The sequence below is a fragment of the Vombatus ursinus genome, unplaced genomic scaffold (assembly GCF_900497805.2).
Source record: "Vombatus ursinus unplaced genomic scaffold, bare-nosed wombat genome assembly UNPS02005459.1, whole genome shotgun sequence".
NCBI classification, from domain to species: Eukaryota; Metazoa; Chordata; class Mammalia; order Diprotodontia; family Vombatidae; genus Vombatus; species Vombatus ursinus.
Window position 1 is genome coordinate 11695798 of NW_020945237.1, and position 20576 is coordinate 11716373.

The window sequence follows — 20576 nt, forward strand, 5'->3', positions numbered from 1 at the left end:
AGATGCCATCAGGTACCAAGGTGATACTAAAAGTGTGTTCCACTTGGAAGAACATTCCAGAGCTTGTATTCTGCTGTGTATTCCATACCAGAACCACAGTGATCTCAACATCACAACTGGGTATTGAAATAAGTGTTTAGGAGATGCTTCACATATTTGTTACATGTACATAGGTGTGTATATATGTATATGCGTGTATACATACATATGCATGTATGCATATATATATATATATACACACAATATGTGTGTATCTGTGTGTGTGTCTGTGGATCATGTATAGTTATATAATCTATAGATGTAAATATTGTCCAAAGTTTATCAGTTTGCGTATATACACAACATACTTATATATTCATCCATCTATCAATCTACTTTTCTCTTGGTCATAGGCACATAGATTTAGAGATGGAAGGGACTTTAAAGGCCAATTAATCCAACCTCCTCATTTTACAGTGAAGAAAATGAGCCCCAGAATGACTGAGTGACCAGAGGTCACAAAGATAATAAGTGGCAGAACTGAGAATTGAACACATATCCTCTTGCTTAAGATCTAGTATTCTTTCTACAGGACATCACACTGCCCCATTCTAACTTTTTACTCTCTGGATATATACACATATTTTTCTGAAGGTGATTGTATTCTGTATTTTGTTGTTATTTTTCATTAATATTCAGTTGCATCCAACTTTTCATGACCCCATTAGAGTTTTCTTGGCAAAGCTATTGAAGTGGTTTGCCATTTCCTTCTCTAGCTTATTTTTACAGAAGAGGAAACTGAGGCAAATGGGGATTAAATAGCTTGCCCATGGTAACACAGCTAGTAGGTGTATGAGGCCAGATTTTAACTCAGGAAAATGACTCCAAGCCCAGTACTCTATCCATTATGCCACCTTATTGCCCATGCTGGCTCAAAGCTGCTGCATACAAAATCCTGAACTCTGATCTTCCATTATTTTTTTTGCTTGTTTGTTTGTTTGTTTTGGGTTTTTTGTGAGGTAATTGGGGTTAAGTGACTTGCCCTGAGTCACATAACTAGTGAGTATTATGTGTCTGAGGCTAGATTTGAACTTAGGTCGTGCTGACTCCAGGGCCAGTGCTCTATCCACTGTCCTTCCTAGCTGTCCTTGATCTTCCATTCATTGAAGTAAATGTTCTATTTTTCTACCTCTCTCATGGCCTTAATAACACAGTGTCCATTATTTCCCCTTATTGTGACCCTTGATCCTGAATTTCTTCACTATTCTCTAGATATATTGACAACTTTCTTATCATCTCATTTCTCTCCCCAAACTTGACCACTGCGTTAATGCACTCTCACCCATCTTTGAATCTTTTCACTTCCAGATATTCCAGAATGACTGCCTGTCATAGGCAAATTTTGTGATTTGCTTCTTCCTTTCAAGTGATGATGTTGCTAGAAATAATCACCCTCTCATAGATCTTCAATCTCTGTCATTACACTAGGCTATATACACTTATGTATATATATTTTATTATTCATGAAAGAATATTTTTTATTTTCCTTCATCTTAATTTGTAAAGTAAATTAAAGGCATTTTATGTTTTATTCTTGACAAATGTGTGTATACATATATAGAGTATATGTATGTGTATGTGAATATATGTATATATACATATTTATAAATCACATAGTATAAACTATTTTCATTATAATTATTTTAAGTTGTTCTTTCCTACCTATTCAGCCTTTGTGGGTCATTGATTCTTTGTAAAAAAAAAATATTGAAGGGAAGGGTCTTGTCCTTTTACTAAATCTTAGCTGAAGTTACTCCCAAAGTTGGCTTGAAACTTATTCATCTTGCAAGTAATCATGGTAGGAGTTTGATAAATAAGGAAGGAAGTGACAAGAGAAGAAGTTAGAGGAAGAATAGACATTGCTTGTTGAATTTAGGCTCTAGGAAAGGATATATGTCTTAATTTAAAACTTGGGTGATGTCCAGATGGGGAAAAAATAAGGTTCCATATTTTTTTAGAGACCTTGACCTCAAACGCCAATAATAAAAATGACTTGTTTCCTAGAGAGGATGAAGAAAATAATCCCTCCCCCTGAGCTATTTTGATAATCTTGTACAATTTTTTGTCACATGGCAATGGAAATGAGAATACCTTTTTTAAAAAGCAATCAATTTAATTTGTGCACTTCATATTTGTCATTTTTACAACAAAAAGTAGGGTCAAGCACTTCTAAATTAAGTCTAGCCCGCCATTACCTTGATTCAATCCTCAAATAGCTTTACTAAATAGAGGACACATCATGGTACAAAGGTGCACAGGAAAACAAAGATGTACTTAGCAATTCAATATCCTGTCAAAATTTTATCCAAATGTTAATTTCTGAAAATTGAAACCTGTGATTTACTTGAAAGCACCTCTCTTTTTTCTTTTTTAAATGCATTATTTATTTGTTTGTTTTTGACGTTCTTTTTTAAAAAATGAGTTCCAAATTCTCTCTCCCTCTATCCCTTCCCACACCCATTGAGAAGGTAAGCAATCTGATATCGATGATACATGTGAAATCATGCAAAAGACATTTCTATATTAGCCATGCTGCAACACAGCAAGAAAAATATAGAAAAAAATTTAAAATATGCTTCAATTTGTATTCAGAGTTCATCAGTTCTCTCTCTGGAGGTGGATAGAATTATTTATCATGGATCCATTGGAACTGTTTTGGATCTTTGTATTAATCAGAATTGTCTTTCACAGTTGCTCATCATTACAATATTTCTGTTACTGTGTACAATGATCTCCTGGTTCTGTTCACTTCATTTTGCATCGATACATATAGGTTTTCTCATGTTTTTTTTTTTTTTTCTGAAACCACCACTTCATCATTTCTTATAAAAGTATGATCCTCCATTAGAATCATATGCCCCAACTTGTTCAGCCATTCCCCAGTTGATGGGCATCCTTTTTCCTTTTCCTCTGTTCTTCTTGGGATACAGAACAAGTAGTGGTATTGCTGGGTCAAAGGGTATGTCCAGTTTTATAGTCCTTTGGGCCTAGTTCCAAATTGTTCTGCAGAAGGACTGAACCCATTCAAAACTCCAATAACAGTGCATTAGATCTCTATTTTTCCACATTTCCAGAATTTGTCATTGTCCTTTTCTGTATTGTTAGCAAATCTGATAGGTGTGAGATGGTACTTAGATTTGTTTTAATTTGCATTTCTCTAACCAGTAGTGATTTAGAACGTGGTTTTTTTTTTTTGTATGACTATTGATGGCTTTAATTTCTTATTCTGAAAACTGCCTCTTCACATCCTTGACCATTTTTCTTTTAGAGAGTGTCTTTTTTTTATAAATTTCACTCAGTTCCCTATATATTTAAGAAATTAGGCTTTCATCAGAGAAACTTGCTGTAAGATTGTCTATAATAACTTTCTCAAAATGTAGTTGACCTGATTATCTCTTTAATTAGGTCTATTTTTGTTTTTGTTTTGTCTGAGATCATGATTGCTATCCCTACCATTTTTTTATCTCACCTGAAGCATAATTGATTCTGCTCCAGACCCTTATATATATATTTTCAAATATATGTAAAAACTATTTTTAATGTTTTTTTAAAACTTTGTGTTCCAAATTCTCTCCTTCCCTTCTTCCCCTATCTGCTTCCTGAGATGGCAGGCAGTTTCATATAGATTATACACGTGCAGTCGTGCAAAATATATTTCCATATTAGTCATATTGTGAAAGCACAGACCCCCTGCCCCAACACACACACAGAGTAAAAATAGGATGCTTCAATCTACATTTAGACTTCATTAGTTCTTGCTCTAGAGGTGGGTAGCATTTTTATCATAAATCCTTCAAAATTGTCTTGTATCTTCACATTGCTGAGAATAGCTAAGCCATTCACAGTTTGTCATCATGCAGTATTGCTTTTACTATGCACAACGGTCATCTGGTTCTGCTCAATTCACTTTGCATCAGTTCATGTAAGTCTTTCTAGGTTTTTCTGAAAGCAACCTGCTCATCATTTCTTACAATAAAATAGTTTTCTATTAACAGTCATATGCCACAACTTGTTTAGCCATTCCCCAGTTGATGGGCATCCCTTCAATTCCCAGTTCTTTAACACCACTATAAAAGCTGTTATAAATATTTTTGTACATATAAGTCCCTTTTCTTTTCCTTTTTTTTTTTGAAATCTTTTTGGGATACAGACCTTAGTAGTGCTATTATTTGGTCAAAAGTTATGCACAGTTTTATAGCACTTTGGGCGTAGTTGCAAATTGCTCTACAGAATGATTGGTTCAGTTCAAAAGTCCACCAACAATACACTAGTGTCCCATTTTTCTCTCCAACTTTTGTTATTTTTCTTTTCTGTTATTTTATTCCATGTGATAGGTCTGAGGTGGTAACTCAGAGTTTTTTTTTTAATATGCATTTCTCTAATGAATAGTGGTTTGGAGCATTTTTTCATATGACTATAGGTAACTTTGCTTTCTTTTTGTGAAAACTGCCTGTTTATATCCTTTGACCATTTATCAATTGGAGAATGACTAATATTATTGTAAATTTGAATCAGTTCTCTATATATTTGTGAAATAAGGCCTTTATCAGAGAAATTTGCTTTAAATTTCCTCTTCCCCCCAGTTTTCTGTATTCCTTACAATCTTGGTTTCATTGCTTTTGTTTAGCAAAATCTTTTCTTTTTAATTTGATGTAATCAAAATTATCCATTTTACATTTTGTAATGCTACCATTCGTTTGGTCATAACTTCTTCCTTTATGCATAGATCTGATGAGTAAACTATTTTATGTTCCCCAAATTTGTTTATGGTATCATCCTTTATGTCTAAATCTTGTGCACATTTTGACCTTATAAGGGTATATGGTATGAGATATTGGTCTATACCTCATTTCTGCCAAACTGTTTTCCAATTTTCCCAGCATTTTGGTCAAATAGTGAATTCTTGCCCCAAAACACTATATTACTGTGCTCATTATCTATTATATATTATATATCCAATCTATTCCACTCATCCACCACTCTATCTTTTTGCCAGTACCAGATTATTTTGATGATTTCTGCTTTGTAATACAATTGGGGAAGGCAAGGACAGCTAGCAACACAATAGATGGAGTGCTAGGCCTGAAGTCATCTTCATGAATTCAAATCCAGCCTCAGACACTTATTAGCTATGTGACCCTAAACAAGTCACTTTACCCTACTTTCCTCAGTTCTTCATCTGTATAATTACCTGGAGAATGAAATGGCAAACCACTCCAGTATCTTTGCCAAAAAAAAAAAAAACAACAACAAAAAACAAACAAAAAAAAAAACAAAAAACAAATGTGGTCATGAAGAATTACAGACAGTTGAAGAATGATTTAACAATAACAAAATACAGTTTAAGGCCTAGAACTACTAGAACACTTCCTGTCACGTTTTAAAAATTAATTTCCTTGATATTTTTGGCCTTTGTTCTTCCAGAGGAATTTTGTTACTTTTTTTTAGCTCTATAAAGTAATTTTTGATAGTTTGGTATAGTGTGAATAAATAAATTAATTTAGGTAGAATTGTCATTTTTTATTATATTGTCTTGACTTGCCCATTAGCAATGAATAGTTTTCCTTTTTGTTCATATCTGACTTTATTTGTGTGAAAAGTGTTTTGTAATCATGTTCAAATAGTTCTAGAATTTGTCTTGGCAGGTAGACTCCCAAATATTCTATATTATCTACAGTTATTTTAAATATAATTTCTCTATCTCTTGCAGATGGACTTTGTTGTTAATATATAGAAATACTGAGGATTTATTGAGTTTATTTTATGTCCTTAAACTTTGCTAAAGTTGTTAATTATTTCAACTAGTTTTTTTAATTGATTTTCTAATATTCTGTGACTCAACCATCATATCATCAGCCAAGAGTGATAGTTTTGTTTCCTCACTGCCTATTCTAATTTCTTTAATTTGTTTTTCTTGTCTTACTTTTATAGCTAGAATTTCTATTGCAATATTGAATAATAGTGGTGATAATATCCATTAATTTCTTTTTTCACAATGTAACTCTGTATTTCAAGTGTGTTATAAACACACTGTTATAAACAACATCTTGTTGGATTCTGATTTCTAATCTATTCTGCTTTCTGCTTCTCTTTTATGAATGAAGTCACCCCATTAGCATTCATAGTTTTACCATTTGGCCAATTCTGTTTCTTACAGTATTATTTTCTTTGGTATTTCTTTTTGTGTTTCTTTTACCAAGCTGTTAATTTCCTTTTCATAATGTTATTTTTGTCACTCTCATTTCTTTCCCCAATTTTTTCATCTATCACTTTTATCTATTTCTTTAACTGTTCCAGGAATTCTTATTAGATTTGTGTCCAGTTAGCAATTTTCTTTGAAGATTTGCTTATAACTGTTTTCATGTTGTTCTCTTCTGAGTTTGTGGCTTAATTTTCCTTGCCACCATGATAGCTTTTTATAGCCAGATCTTTTTTGTTGTTTGTTCATTTTTCCAGTCTGTTTCTTGACTTTCAATATTGTGATAATGTTGGGTTCTTCTCCTCCAACAGTGGGGAATGTACTCTTCCAAACTTTGGATTTTTTCATGCTGCTGTTTTCTAATTCTATTTGGAATCTCTGCAAGTTTTGGTGCTTTCAAGGTGGATGTTTTCTGGGAGAAGTGTAGTCACTGCCTCTCCTTGTCCCCTGCTCTTCTGCAGTTATAAGCATTAGTGTCCTTCTCTGCCCTGGAACTGAGACCGGGGTTCCTGTACCCTCATGACTTACCACAAGAGCTCCTCTCTGCCCTGGAACTGTGACCTTATACTGCCTACAGCAACACAGTTAACAAACAGTACCTGGTCCTGAGTCTGATGTCAATTCAGGGTCCCCTGTAATATCTTTCTCATCACTTGTCCAATCTTCTTGCCCTCTGTGAGCTGAGAGTTATCTTCCCTTCAAGGTCCACTGCTCATGTTGCTACTACATTTGTTCCCGGTTGACTCCCACCCCAGTATCACAAACCTCTTCTGCTAACCTCCTAAGTTATCTTGGCATGGAAAATGTCTCACCCCAACTTTTTGTTTGGCTGTGCCACTTCAGAAATCAATTTAGTGTGTTATTCTAATTAATTTGGAGAGGAATGTTGTGAGAGCTGGCTGGGTTGCTGCCTCTACTCTGCCATCTTGGCCCTAGCACTTCTTGTTCAATACAAATTTTGAATTGGACAACAGATATACAATCATATATCTAGAGTGGGAAGGGATTTCAGTGGCCTTCTAGAATATGCCTCCATTTTACAGATGAAGAAACTAAGTACTGAAGAGGTTAAATGATTTGCTCAAAGCCATGGTGGTAATAAGTGACAAAGTCTGTATTTGAACCCATGTAACTTGTGTGAATGGGTCTTCAAGCACCTGTAAAGTCACCAGAATTAGGTGGCTGAATATCACATGAATAGTAGAGTTGTTGCTGCTATTATTTTGACTGACGTTATTTGTGTATTGCCATGTAATTTGTATTTTGAAGTTCACATTGAACAATATAGCCCATGCTGAGTTTCTGTGCAGCATATAATAGACAACTGATGGTATAATGGAAACAAATGAATGCCATTTGCTTTTTGTGTGATAGGAGGAAAAGACTGACCTGTAGCAGAACTGAGAGAAAACTTTCATTACCTTTAGCTCTGGCTACAAGCTTTTGTCTCTTTGCACTGGAGGAGAATTGGGAGCATCAGGCCTCAGCTGCTTTCTTACAGAGAGCACCACCCCCTCTAGAGAAAACATTTCCTGTTATGACTTTGAATTTGCTTCATCAGATCAGTCATATATGTCATTTTTCTCCGATTCTTTTTGTCACGTCTCTATCTTAGTTTCTTAATGCCTCCTAGCCATCTCAGAGTCTTTTGGCTTCTATTCAAAAATTGTTTCATTTATCTCAGTTCAAAGGAAACATCCTAAATATATCATTGATACATGTGTTCTAAAATGTAAGAAAAAATAATTTACCAAGCCAAGAATTGAGCGGTAAAGATGAACCTAAGGCAGGACCTATGCTAAATGGTGGAGATATTCTCACTACTTTTTTTGTCCTCATTTAACATTAATTATTAGGAAATCTGCTAATATTTATTTTAGATGAATTCATAGTCACAGAATATGATTGTGGGGGCCTTGTAATTGGTCTTCATTCCTCAAATGTCTCGCCATACCACCCCATCCTCTACAGTGGTGCCAAAGTGATTTTCTTTAAGCGTAGATCTGACCATGTCATTTTCCTACTCAATAAACTCCATTGCTTCTAGAATGAAATATAATATCTTCTATTCACCTTTTGAAGTCCTTCATCATTAGTCCTCTACCTATCTTTCTAGGTTCAGTATATACATTATTGCCCTTCCCAAACTCTGTGATCAAGCCTGACTGGCCATTTCCCTATTATACATATACACACTAATACACATCCCCCCCCTACACACACACATATACCAATCATTATCTGTCCCTATAGCTTGGTGCTGGAATATACTCCCTCCTCACCTTTGAGTCAGAGAATCCCTCTGATCCTTCAAACAATACATCAAGCACCACTTTCTAAGCAAATATTTTCCTTTTTATGGTGAGTAAAAGAAGAAATGACTGAGGAAACAAGTTTTGAGCTTCAGAGCATTTTGATTTATTAAGCAATGCATGCCAATTGCCCAACAAATTCCCTTCTTCAGCTTAGGGCTGGACCCTGAATACAGGGGGAGACAGGTTTTCATACATTGAAAAATTAATTGAATAAAGTTAATTAATTAAAAGGATACAACATTGGTTAATCTGATTCCTAATTGGAGAAAAGATTAAGAACTTTCCAAGTTGGGAGTGGGAGAGGAAACAGTTTTAATTTTCTGAAATCAGAACAAAGGGAGGGGTTCCACTCCTCCCAAGTGTCTGTAAACAATCAAAGGGTCATGGAAAAAATAACTGGTTGGTTGATCCATATAGGATCAGTTTTCAGATCAGATACTTGGGTTGAGATGTATAATTGTGGGTAAACTCCTTGAATCCATCTTATGTTCAGACTGGTTTTCTGGTCAATATAAACTAGGTCCTTAGCTAAGGGTCACTAAACAATAGATAGAGGGGCTCCAGTTTCTCAACCATGCAGGGCTAGGTTCAAACAATGCAATAAAGTTTTCTCCCAATTCCCACAATGGAATCAAGTTTTCTCACAAGACATAATTGCATAAAAAGGGAACTGAACTAGCTCCAGGACTGAGTCACAAAATGGAGTCAGTGTGGTTCACTCAATACCTACAGTTAACCACTTGCTGTCCTAGTCCCCTCAATTCCTTCATTTTACACTTGCTGCTAGTGCGCTACCCCCTTCTAGTTACTTTACGCTTCATTCCCTTGTATTTATTAGTATTTTGGTATATACTCAAAGATATGCTTTTTGTTGTTGTTCTGATCCAATGCAAGCTTCTCTAGAACAAGAATTATTTTGTTCTTTGCTTTGTTTGCCAAGTGCCAAGCACAGTTCCTGCTCAATTGATAAATGCTTCCTGGGGGAACAATTGATTAAAATCCTTCTGCAATCCCTCAACTTAGTTTGGAGACAAACTTGATTTTCTTAAGGCCTGTGCCTATTTAGTCAAAGCTCATATAACTACTACCAAGGTAATAAACAAACAAACGAATAAACAAACAAAAATAAATAAATATACACAAACACACATTGGATAGACTATGTTTGGAATAAGGGGGTAGGCTTGGCAAGGGAAATTTGTCTTAGGATGAACCAGTTGAGTATGAAAAGACTCATTCAAGCCAGTTCAATTTTATTTCTTTATTAACTGCCTATGAAAAGCACAATGATAGATGCTGAGTATAAAAAAGACAGAAAGGACATGGGCTCTGCCCTTAAGGTGCACCATCCTTGGGAGACTTGGCATCGTCATAAATAATGTTATAAAAGGTAGAATGTGATGTGATCAAAGAAATTCAGACAGAATTCTCCAGGAAAATGTGAAGAGGCAGAGATGATATCATACTTGGAGAATCAGAAATGGTTTCATGGAGGATATTACTCCTTAGCTGGGTCTAGAAGGATTTCAACTGAAAGAAATGAAGGAGGGTTTGCATTTCACTCACATGGGTCAATCTAGTTACTTGAACAAAAGTAGGTGAGTACAGGATAGGATTGAGAAATGATTCTCTAGACTCCTTTAGATTACATAGTAAGAAATTTTTCTCCTGGTAGTTGAAAATTCATTGTGATGACCTTACACTTTACCAACTCCAGCTCCAGAATGCTGAATGTTTAGTACTATAATTCTTGGAATCATGACCACCCATTGTACTGATGGATACTTAAGGAGTTCCTTTAGAATTCTTCTCTAAAATTTTGTGGGGAAATTTTAGACTCCATCCATTGCATTTGGATTGAAGAAATACACACTAAGGAAAGGAAAAGTTTGCCCTGGGAAAGTTTTATGTGAGAACTTGTTTACCCAAACATAAACCAAATATAGATCAAGGATGTCACCAATGTCCTCAAACAGATGAAACAAACAACAGACAAAAAATGCAAAAGCTCTATTGACTTTCCTATGATAATTTTCGTCATCAGTGTTAATACAACAAGCATATTTGAACTTTAACAGTAGAGACCATGCTGTGCTAAAGGAGGAAGTGGTAAAGGCACTAAAGAGGACAAAGATGGGAATGGCAGCTGGAGTAAATTACAGATACACACAGGAAGGCTATACTGGAAGTGACACAATTTTGAGAGTGTTAAGGGTTCTTTTCTAAGATTCTTCAAAAAAAGAAAGAATTTGAATGATTTGGGGAAGAATTGCAGAAGTTATTTCTACTTTAAAAAGATAATTAATGACATAGCTGTAGACCTATGTCCTTACACTTCTACCTATACAAAAAAACTCTGTACAAAACACCAATTATAGCCCAGTACCTAACATATGCTAATAGAGCTAAAGCCAGAAGGGGTCTTAGAGGACATTTAGTCCAACTAGCTCATTTTACTGAGGATCAAAGAAGTCAGATGACTTTCCTAAGGTTATATAGATAGTAAGTGACAATGATAGAATTGATACTCAGGTTCTCTGACAAAACCAGGGCCCTCTCAGAACAAACTGTCTCTAATAAATACTCTTTGATTTGACTGATTATTATATTACATATCCTTAATAAAAATATGAGAATTTCATAAGTGGTATTCTACGGCAGACCACTTCTGCTGAGGCACACAGCTAACTAAAAGCTGTCGAGAAATTTTTTTAATCTATGTAATTCAAAGAACCAAATGCACTCTGAAAGACTTGCCTGCAACAAGGTGTCTAAGGTCATATAAGATACTCTGATAAATATAACATGAAATAACTTTGTTGGATTATTCATATCAAGCAAGGCATAAAAAAGAGAGAGGAACTCTACCAAAGGTACTTCTCACTGTAATAGAGGAGGTGCATCACTGAGAATATAGGAAAAACTCCTTCTCCATGGATGATGAGTTTCCCTAGATGTTTCTGTTTCATTTGTGGAAGACATTGTTTCATTTTCATTAAGTCCTATAATATTACAGAGCCTCCCAAATGAGAATTTTAATTAATCAAAATAGTTCACAGTTAACAAATGAAGGGACTAAAGAATATTTATGGTACATATTCTGAGATTCAATTGGATGGCCAGGATATTTTACCAACCCTTCAGTTCATACATCTTGGATATGCACTGTAGACAGTGATTTAAGTGAAAGGGAGAAGGCTGCCTGCATTGGCTTTGGGAAATTGTTCAGTAATAACTTTCACCTTCTTAAGTGAAGCTCAAACAAGTTGTTGTTTTGACAAGTATACATACCATCTTGTCAAGTGCCAAAGTAGATGATTTTGTCTCCTCTTTGCAGACATCGATGCTTCTAATTTTTCTCTATTGTTACAATTAACATTTCTAAAGCCTGATTAAATAGCAGTGAGGATAGATGATGCCCTTGCTAAACCCATTTTTTGAACTTGGAAATCATTTAGTGTTTCTTCATTGTAAAGTATGATATTTCTTAGTTTTAGAAATACATTTTTGATTATAATAAAAAAGAGCTCAGCCTTACCTATATTTTTGAGAGTTTTTATCACAGTGTCATGTTTTGTCAAAAGCTTTTTTCCCAAAAATCTATTGAAATTATTTTGTAATTTATTGTTCATATGATTAATTAAGGTAATAATTTCCTTAATGTTGAACCATCCTTACGATTTTCTATGAATCCACTGAATTATTTGCTGGATATATTGCTGAGGTCTCATCACATAGGTATTATGTAAAATGTTTGTACCACTATCCTTTAGTAATATTTCTCTATAGTTCTTCCTGTTTGACTCTGCCCACATTGGGAATCACATTTGTATCATAGAGCATATAGATATTATTGGGAATCATTTTTGTGGCCTTGAAATATTTGACAGATTTTACTTGCAAATCTGGCCCATTCTCTCCCCCTCCCCTACCTTTGGCATTCATTTGTGATCTGCTAAATTTGTTTCTGAGATTGAGTTGTTTAAAATCTTGATTTCTTGTTTTGCTCGTAGGGGATATATTATATTTTCCTAGGCAATCACTTCCTTTGAATTCTTAAGATTGCCAATCTATAATTTAACATAATCATTTCTAATAATTCTTTTTATTTCCTTTTTTATTATGAATTTCCTTCATTTGCTTTTTTTTTAGTTGTGAACTTTTAGTTTTTAGTTTTGGTTTTTAGCTTTTTATTTTCTTTAACCTTTGTATTGTTCAGATTAACCAATGTTGGTTTTTTTTTTTGACAGAATTGTGTGTATCAGTCTTATAGTCTTTTGGGTTTCAGTATTTTTTGGCCCTAGGATATGAGATTTCATGTGTGAGCTTTGCCTTGTGTTGTTCATAGCCAAGCATTCTGGCCACTTTCTTAACATCTTCACATCATGATGTCATGTACCATCTTTCTTTCCAGCTCCCCTTCATATATAAATCCCCCTCTTTATAATTTAAATTCTATCATGAATGAAATTCAACAAAGATGGACTGAGGCCTGTTTTCTCTGAACAGTATAGAATTTTGTTAATAGGGCATGAACCTAAAAACAGAATGGATTAATGACCGCTTCAGTTTAAGCCAAAAATCTTGAGATGCAGACAAAGTGCCTTCTTATTAGCACAGAACAAAAAGCAGAACAGGACAGGTGAGGAAATAATATGATTGGCTGGAAGGTTGGTGACATCATGGGTTTGAGAACAACATCATTGATTACATGGCTGAGGCATGGAGGACATCATGATAGTTTGGAATTTAGGAAAGGTGGTCTAGTAACAACCCTCTTCCTTCCCTCCCTTGACTAAGACATATTCATTGTTTGAGTCCATCTGCAAGCTTAGGGATAGTGGATCAGACTTCTTTGGATAGCAAACCAGACATCCTGGAAGGATAGCTTGGTGGTGTAAAGATATTAGACCAGACTCCCTGACATCCATCTGCATCCCCAAATGACAGCAGATTTCCTTGAGGCAAGAATAGAACAGTGATTAGCAGGAGCACTGGATATCTAAAATTAACTCAATACAGGCGAGCTGAATTCTGAACTAAATTCAGAGACAAAGAACCATGACTTAGGCACTTACAGGACAAAATCAATTGACTGTTAATAGAATCAATTAAAAATAATATGGAATCAATTTAACTTTCTCAGTTCTTTGAGGGCAAGGCTGTGTCATTTGGCTATATTTGTATGCCAAGTACTTAGCACAGTACCTGACAAATACTAGATACTTAATAAATGCTTTGTAAGTATTTTGTTTCTCATTTTATTTTAATTTTTTTAAATTAAAAATAATACTCATGCAAAATACTTCCATAGTAGTCATGTTGTGAAAAACTAAGTATATTTCCCTTAATCCTATCCCACCCCCCATTTATTCTATTCTCTCTTTTGACCCTGTCCCTCCTTAGAAGTGTTTGCTTCTGACTACCCCCTCCCCCAACCTGCCCTCTTCTCTATCATCCTTCTGCTCTCTTGTTCACTTTCTGTAGGATAAAATATATTTCAATACCCAATTGAGTGTGTATGGTATTCCCTTCTTAAGCCAAATCCAATGAGAATAAAATTCACTCATTCCTTCTCACCTTCCCCCATTTCCCCTCCACTATGAAAGCCTTTTCTTGTCTGTTTTATGTGAGATAATTTACCCCATTCTACCTCTCCCTTTCTCCTTCTCCTAGTATAGTCTTCTCTCACCCCTTAATTTTATTCTCCAGATATCACCCCTTCATCTTCAACTCACCCTGTACCCTCTATTTATCTATCTCTATATCTGTATCTATATCTATATCTATATGTATCTACATACATATAATTTTTTTACCTTCAACTACTCTAATACTGACAAAGGACTCCCATAAGTTACAAATATCATCTTTCCATGCAGGAATGTAAACAGTTCAACCTTAATAATTGTCTTATGATTTCTCTTTCCTGTTTACCTCTTCATGTTTTACTTAAGCCTCCTATTTGAAAGTCAAATTTTCCATTCAACTCTTGTATTTTCATCAAGAATGCTCGAAAGTCCTTTATTTCACTGAATATCCATTTTGTCCCCTAAAGGATTATGCTCAATTTTTCTGGGTAGGTGATTCTTGGTTATAATCCTATCTCCTTTGCCCTCTGGAATATTATATTCCATGTCCTGCGGTCCCTTAATGTAGAAGCTGTTAAATCTTGTGTTATCCTGATTGTGTTTTCACAATACTTGAATTGTTTCTTTCTGGCTGCTTGTAATATTTTCTCCTTGACCTGGGAACTCTGGAATTTGGCTACAATATTCCTAAGAGTTTTCCTTTGGGGATCTCTTTCAGGAGGTGATCAGTGGATTCTTTCCATTTCTATTTTGCCCTCTGGTTCTAAAATATCAGGGCAGTTTTCCTTGATCATTTCTTGAAAGATGATGTCTAGGCTCTTTTTTTGGTCGTGGCTTTCAGATAGTCCAATAATTTTTAAATTCTCTCTCCTGGATCTATTTTCCAGGTCAGTTGTTTTTCCAAGGAGATATTTCACATTGTTTTCTACTTTTTCATTCTTTTGAATTAGTTTTACAGTGTCTTGATTTCTCATAAAGTCACTAGCTTCCAGTTGCTCTATTCTAATTTTTAAGGAAGTATTTTCTTCAGTAAATTTTTGGACTTCCTTTTCCATTTGTCCCATTTTGCTTTTTAGGGCATTCTTCTCCTCATTGGCTTTTTGGACCTCTTTTGCCATTTGGGTTAGGCTATTTTTTAAGGTATTGTTTTCTTCAGTATTTTGGGGGTCTCCTTAGCAAGCTGTTGACTTGTTTTTCATGATTTTCTTGCATCACTCTGTTTTTCCCCTACCTCAGTCCTCTGAGGCCTGCTCCAGGTTTGCTGAGGCCTGCGTGCCCACACCAAACTGCATTCCTCTCCCAGCCTGGCGCAATATACCTTTCCAATCAACCATCCAGGTTGTCTTGGGCTGGAAATTTGTTTCACTCTGTCTTTTTGTGGGTTCTGCTGCTCTGGAATTTGTTTACAGTTGTTTTTTTACAGGTATATGGAGGGGTTTGGGGGAGAGCTCAAGCAAATCACAGCTTTTACTCTGCCATCTTGGCTCCGCCCCCCATTTTGTTTCTCTAATTATTTACATGTTATCTCCACCATTAAAATGTGAACTTCCTGAGGGCAAGGATGGTTTTTGCCTCTCTTTGTATCTCCAGCACTTTCACATACTATGCACTTAATAAATGCTTGTCAACTTGACTGTGTTTTTTGAAGAAAATGGCAATCCAATTTAAAATACATTTTTAAAAGGAAGACAATACCTGTAGGAGAACTTTCAGGTTCATCTTTGCTTGTTGAATAATAATGCTTGAAGCATGGTTTGATTTCCCCTTGTTTATCAATATTAATGAAATACTCCTTCCATATAATTGAATGGAAAAGCCGAGGGAAAGTAAAGACAGTGTTCTTTAATACAGTTGCTGTGAATCCTCTCTCCCACAATCTGATTACCTTTCCAATAGACATTTCTCCTCACAACTGAAAGGTTTTTTTGTCCTTTTATCTCTTGGAGAAAGACTAATCCCTACTTTTATTTGTATTGGAGTAATTATGCCTCCCTCTGAGTCTTTGCCAAACTGAGTCAGTTTGGTTTCAGGGGTTAATCTTTCTATGTCTTTCCTATATAATAAGTGTATTCCTTGTTCAGATATTTCTGTTTTCCAAAGTATTTTTCAAAAAAAAGTTAGATGCTCTAGGATATGAGAGTTTTGTTTTCAATCAGAATTGAAAATAGATAACAAAATATACCCTTGGGAGGACTATCTTCATGGTGTTGAGTGGGAGTTTTAGTCAAGAATTTTAAAGTTCAACATGTAGGCTTGACTTTCAGTGTTGCAATGTATTCTGGGAAATGCTGCCACTTGTAAGTTATTAAATCTAACTAAATAAAAATAGAATGTCTTTGGGGTTGTTTCAGGCCACTTGACAAATGTTTGTTCCCTAGTAGCATTATTTGTCATTCTTAAGAGTTTTGGTTTTTTTTCCTACAATCACGATCATAAGAAGAAAAAATAATGATGATGATACAGGATCACAGATTTAGAAGTGAAGGGACATTAAAAAGACATTTAATTCAACTCCCTCATTTTACAAGCAATTATGAAAGATAGCATGGGATAAGAAGAAGGAACACATAACATGAAATTAAGATAACTGAGTTTTCCTGATAAACTGACAGCTGACAGTGACAACAGAAGAACCAGAAAAACCATAAAATGCAAGCATAAGACGTGGCAAGGAATAGCAGTCTAGGGTCATTTAATGTAGAGGCAAAGAGACCTTCAATGCATCATTCATTATAACACAGTAAATCAATGAAAGATAACAATGTAGAGTGAATTAAGGGGCAGCCTTAAAATCAAAAAGACTTGGGTGCAAATTCTGCTCCTGGCACATACCAGCTGTGTGACCACAGCTAAGTCAGTGAATCTCTCAATGATTTTGGGTAACTCTCTAAGACTATAACCTACAAAAAAGATAGATAGTTTAAAAAATTTAAAATGTGCTGGTTTGCATTGGTAGAGTGAGTTTACTACTATGAATTCCCTACATTAGTGAACTCAAAGGCCTAGAAATTGCCCCCTTTTCCCCAAAAAGTTGGTAATACTATCATATCATATAGCACTTTCCGATTAACAAAATGGTTTCTACATATTTCCTTGGTATTATCTCATTTGAATTAGAATATGATTTTGTTCGGATTCCAGAGACAGAAAAAAAAGGATTGTTTAATATGTTTTAATTACTTAGCATCAGCAAATATAGTTATTGGGTCCCTACATGTATGTGTTACTATTTGTCAACTGAACAACAAAAGTTTGACAGTCCTGGTCCTTGCTGATTCACTTTTATAGTCTTCTGAGGACTCTTTATTATCAAACATCCATCGTTTGCAAATAAAATAATGTGTGTAAAACACTTGGTGAACCTTAAAATACCATCTCTATAAATGCCAACAATCCACAGGTCAAGAGACTGCTTTTATGCTTTCATTTCGCTCATGATAATGCTTCTATTTGCATTTTGCTTTAGGGTTTCAATGTGTTTTGCACACAGCAGCTCTATGGGTCAGAGGATAGAAATGTCAAAAGAATTTTACGGATGAGGAAACTGGGAATCAGAGATTAAGTGACTTATCCAAGGTCATGTTGCTAGTGAGTGTCTGAGGTAGATCCTCTTATGACTTACCTGGTGCTCTTCCCATTAAAACAGGTTGCTTCTCAATATTTCAAACAAACCACAACTGAAAGACTCTTATGAAGACTTTGATGTTCAATTACAGAATTTGTAATGCAGTATCTTTTGTCCTATGTGTGCGTGTATGTGTAAATACACATGTATTATTTGTATATATATATATCATATGTCATATATGACATAGTATATGTCACATTTATATCTTGGTTTTTTCACATAAGATATAATTTAAATTAATTTTAGCAAAGTTGGATGCAGAGTTGGCCTAGGAGCCAGCAACACCTTTGTTCAAACCTTACCTCTGACATATAGTGTGGTCCAGAGCAAGTTGCTTGGCCTGTAATTGCTGTAAGCACCTCTCTAAGATGATGTTTCAGAAATGGTGTCAACTTGCAGTGTCTGAGGTAATTGTTCACTGGGAGTTCAAATACCAGTGAAATCACAATTTCTGTCCCTATTCTTATCCCTGTATCTTTAGTCTTCACCACTCCTTATTTCCCCTCGATTACGAACACACAATCATCAAGGATCACGCTTGGTTATTTTCTTGTCTTGTTTTAATTTTTTTCTCACTTTAGAGATTTTTCAAGACTAATGCATATTAATCTGCTCTTCTTTTTCCATTTGCCCTCCAGATTCCTGTGTTGGTGACCCAGATAAGTACAACCAACCATCCGGTGAAAGTGGGATTGTCTGATGCATTTGTAGTTGTCCACAGGATCCAACAGATTCCCAGTATGTATGTTGGAGAAGGGTAATAACACAGGTTGGGTCTTTGGTGGGGTCACTGGAAAAAGGAAATGAACTCAAGGCTGCTTTAACTGTTTGGACAACAGATCACTTAGCTAATTTCAGCTTGTTAATTAAAATGTAATTGTATTTCATTTATAACTCCCTCTGTGGTTTTCCATCTCATTGTTTCTCTTAAACTAATGATTTAGGTAAAGTGAAATTAAGCAGAATGGACAAGACAGTATGTGTGTGTGTTGTGTGGGTTGTGTGTCTGTTTTGTGTGTGTGTGTGTGTTTGTGTTTAACCTTATAGGATATTCTACCTCCATTGCCTAGGTGTTTCTTTTGTTGCTGAAAAGCAATCAATCCATAAATTTTTATTAAGCACCTACTAAGTGCCAGGCATTGTGCTCAGCACTAGGGATATACAAAGAGGCAAAAGACAGTCCCTGCCCTCAAGGAGCTTATAATGTAATGCAAACACATACATTCAAAGCAAGCTATGAACCAGATAAATAGAAAATAATTAACAGAGGAAAGGCCTGGAATTTAGAGGGGTTGGGAAAGACTTCCTATAGAAGATAGGATTTTAGTTGAAACTTAAAGGAAGCCAGGGAGGTTAGTGGGAACCAAGAAGGGAGAGCATTACAGGCATGGGAGATAGCTAGGGAAAGTGTCTGGAGAGGAGAGAGGTGAAATGTCTTGTTTGTGGAAGAGCCAGGAGGCCAGTGTCACTGGATTGAGGAGTACTTTTAAGGGTGTGAGGTATAAGAAGACTGGAAAGATAGGAGGAGGCTAGGTTTCAAAAGGATACCAAACAGAGCATTTTGTATTAAAAGTCAAGAAGAGTCATTGAAGTTTATTGAGTGTGTATGGGGCAAAGGGTGACACAGTCAGTGGTTTATTTGCATGTGATTGGTTAGAGACAAATTTGCTCTTCATAGCTATTGTATGATTTCTGAATGAATCATTCAGCAAAGAGTTAGAAAATGGGAGAGGTAAGACAGTCTACTTTTAGAGAAAGTAAATATCCTATGTGATTAGAAACAAGTGACAGTACTGCTTCTCAAACCTCCACTTATGGAGTTTATCAGTTCCATTTTATAATTTATATTGTACCATGCAGACATATCTGAATCTTTTTGTGTACCTATACTGTACACTAAATATTATAAGATTGACTATCACCCCATAAGTGCTGGTGTACCTTAAACTGCCACTTCAAGAACATTCCTTGGGTCCTTTTCTCCCTTGATGCCTTTAATTTCAGCAATGGATGATAATGATGAAACTCAGCTCATGATTAAAACATTTCTTTCTTTTTCAACCATGCACATCCTTTTTTTTTCTGACTTTTTCTTCTTAATGGTAGGTATAATTTGTCACAAGCATAGGCTGTGTGGTCCTGTCTGAAGCTCATTCTGCCTCATTATGTCATCTCCGGAATGCGGCAGGTAAATGGAGTGGAAATTATTTAGAGGTTTTCCAGGCAATGGGAGCATTGCGGTCCTTAGAGTGGCTAACCTCATGTAACTCCTTACTGTACTCTTTTAGGATTCAATATATACACTAGACAGAGCTCTGTTTGGTACAGGGTTGGAGTCCTCAAAGGGTTTTCTCCTTGTTAGCTCACAGTTTGTGGGAGGTAATATCATTCAAGGGAACTGCTAAATCGAAGCGGATTTTCGAGAAACTAAATTGTCCTTTCAACAAAGCAGGAATATATTAGTATGTGTAGGCAATATAATAGCATCCTGACAGAGCTGTTAAATAATGTTAGCCCATGGAGAGCCAATGTTAGCTTCCCTTTCAATATGCATGTTCCTCCATTCTTGCTTTTTGGGGTGTTAAATCAACCATGGCTCCAGTCAATTACGGCAAAAGTGAAATGAAAGACCAGTTGTTTTGGTTTATTTGTTGGTTCTTTAGGACACAGAAAGAATTTCAATTGCAGCTTGCTTTGTCTTCTAAGAAGGCATCTCAAACATTTTATAGCTGGATTATAAGTTTGTGTCTAGTCATTTTTAAGACAACTGATTAGCCTTTGGAATGAATATAGCTCTTTATGAG

The 20576-nt window shown here is 35.4% G+C and overlaps 1 protein-coding gene across 2 annotated transcripts in view; it reads left to right on the forward strand.

Moving 5' to 3' along the window:
- PLXDC2 (plexin domain containing 2) overlaps positions 1–20576 on the forward strand; it is a 490381-nt gene that overhangs the window by 364414 nt on the left and 105391 nt on the right. For both annotated transcript variants that reach the window (XM_027847979.1, XM_027847980.1), the window contains exon 7: positions 18411–18510. In XM_027847979.1, the coding sequence (XP_027703780.1) occupies positions 18411–18510 (100 nt within the window). The remainder of the gene's footprint in view (positions 1–18410; positions 18511–20576) is intronic.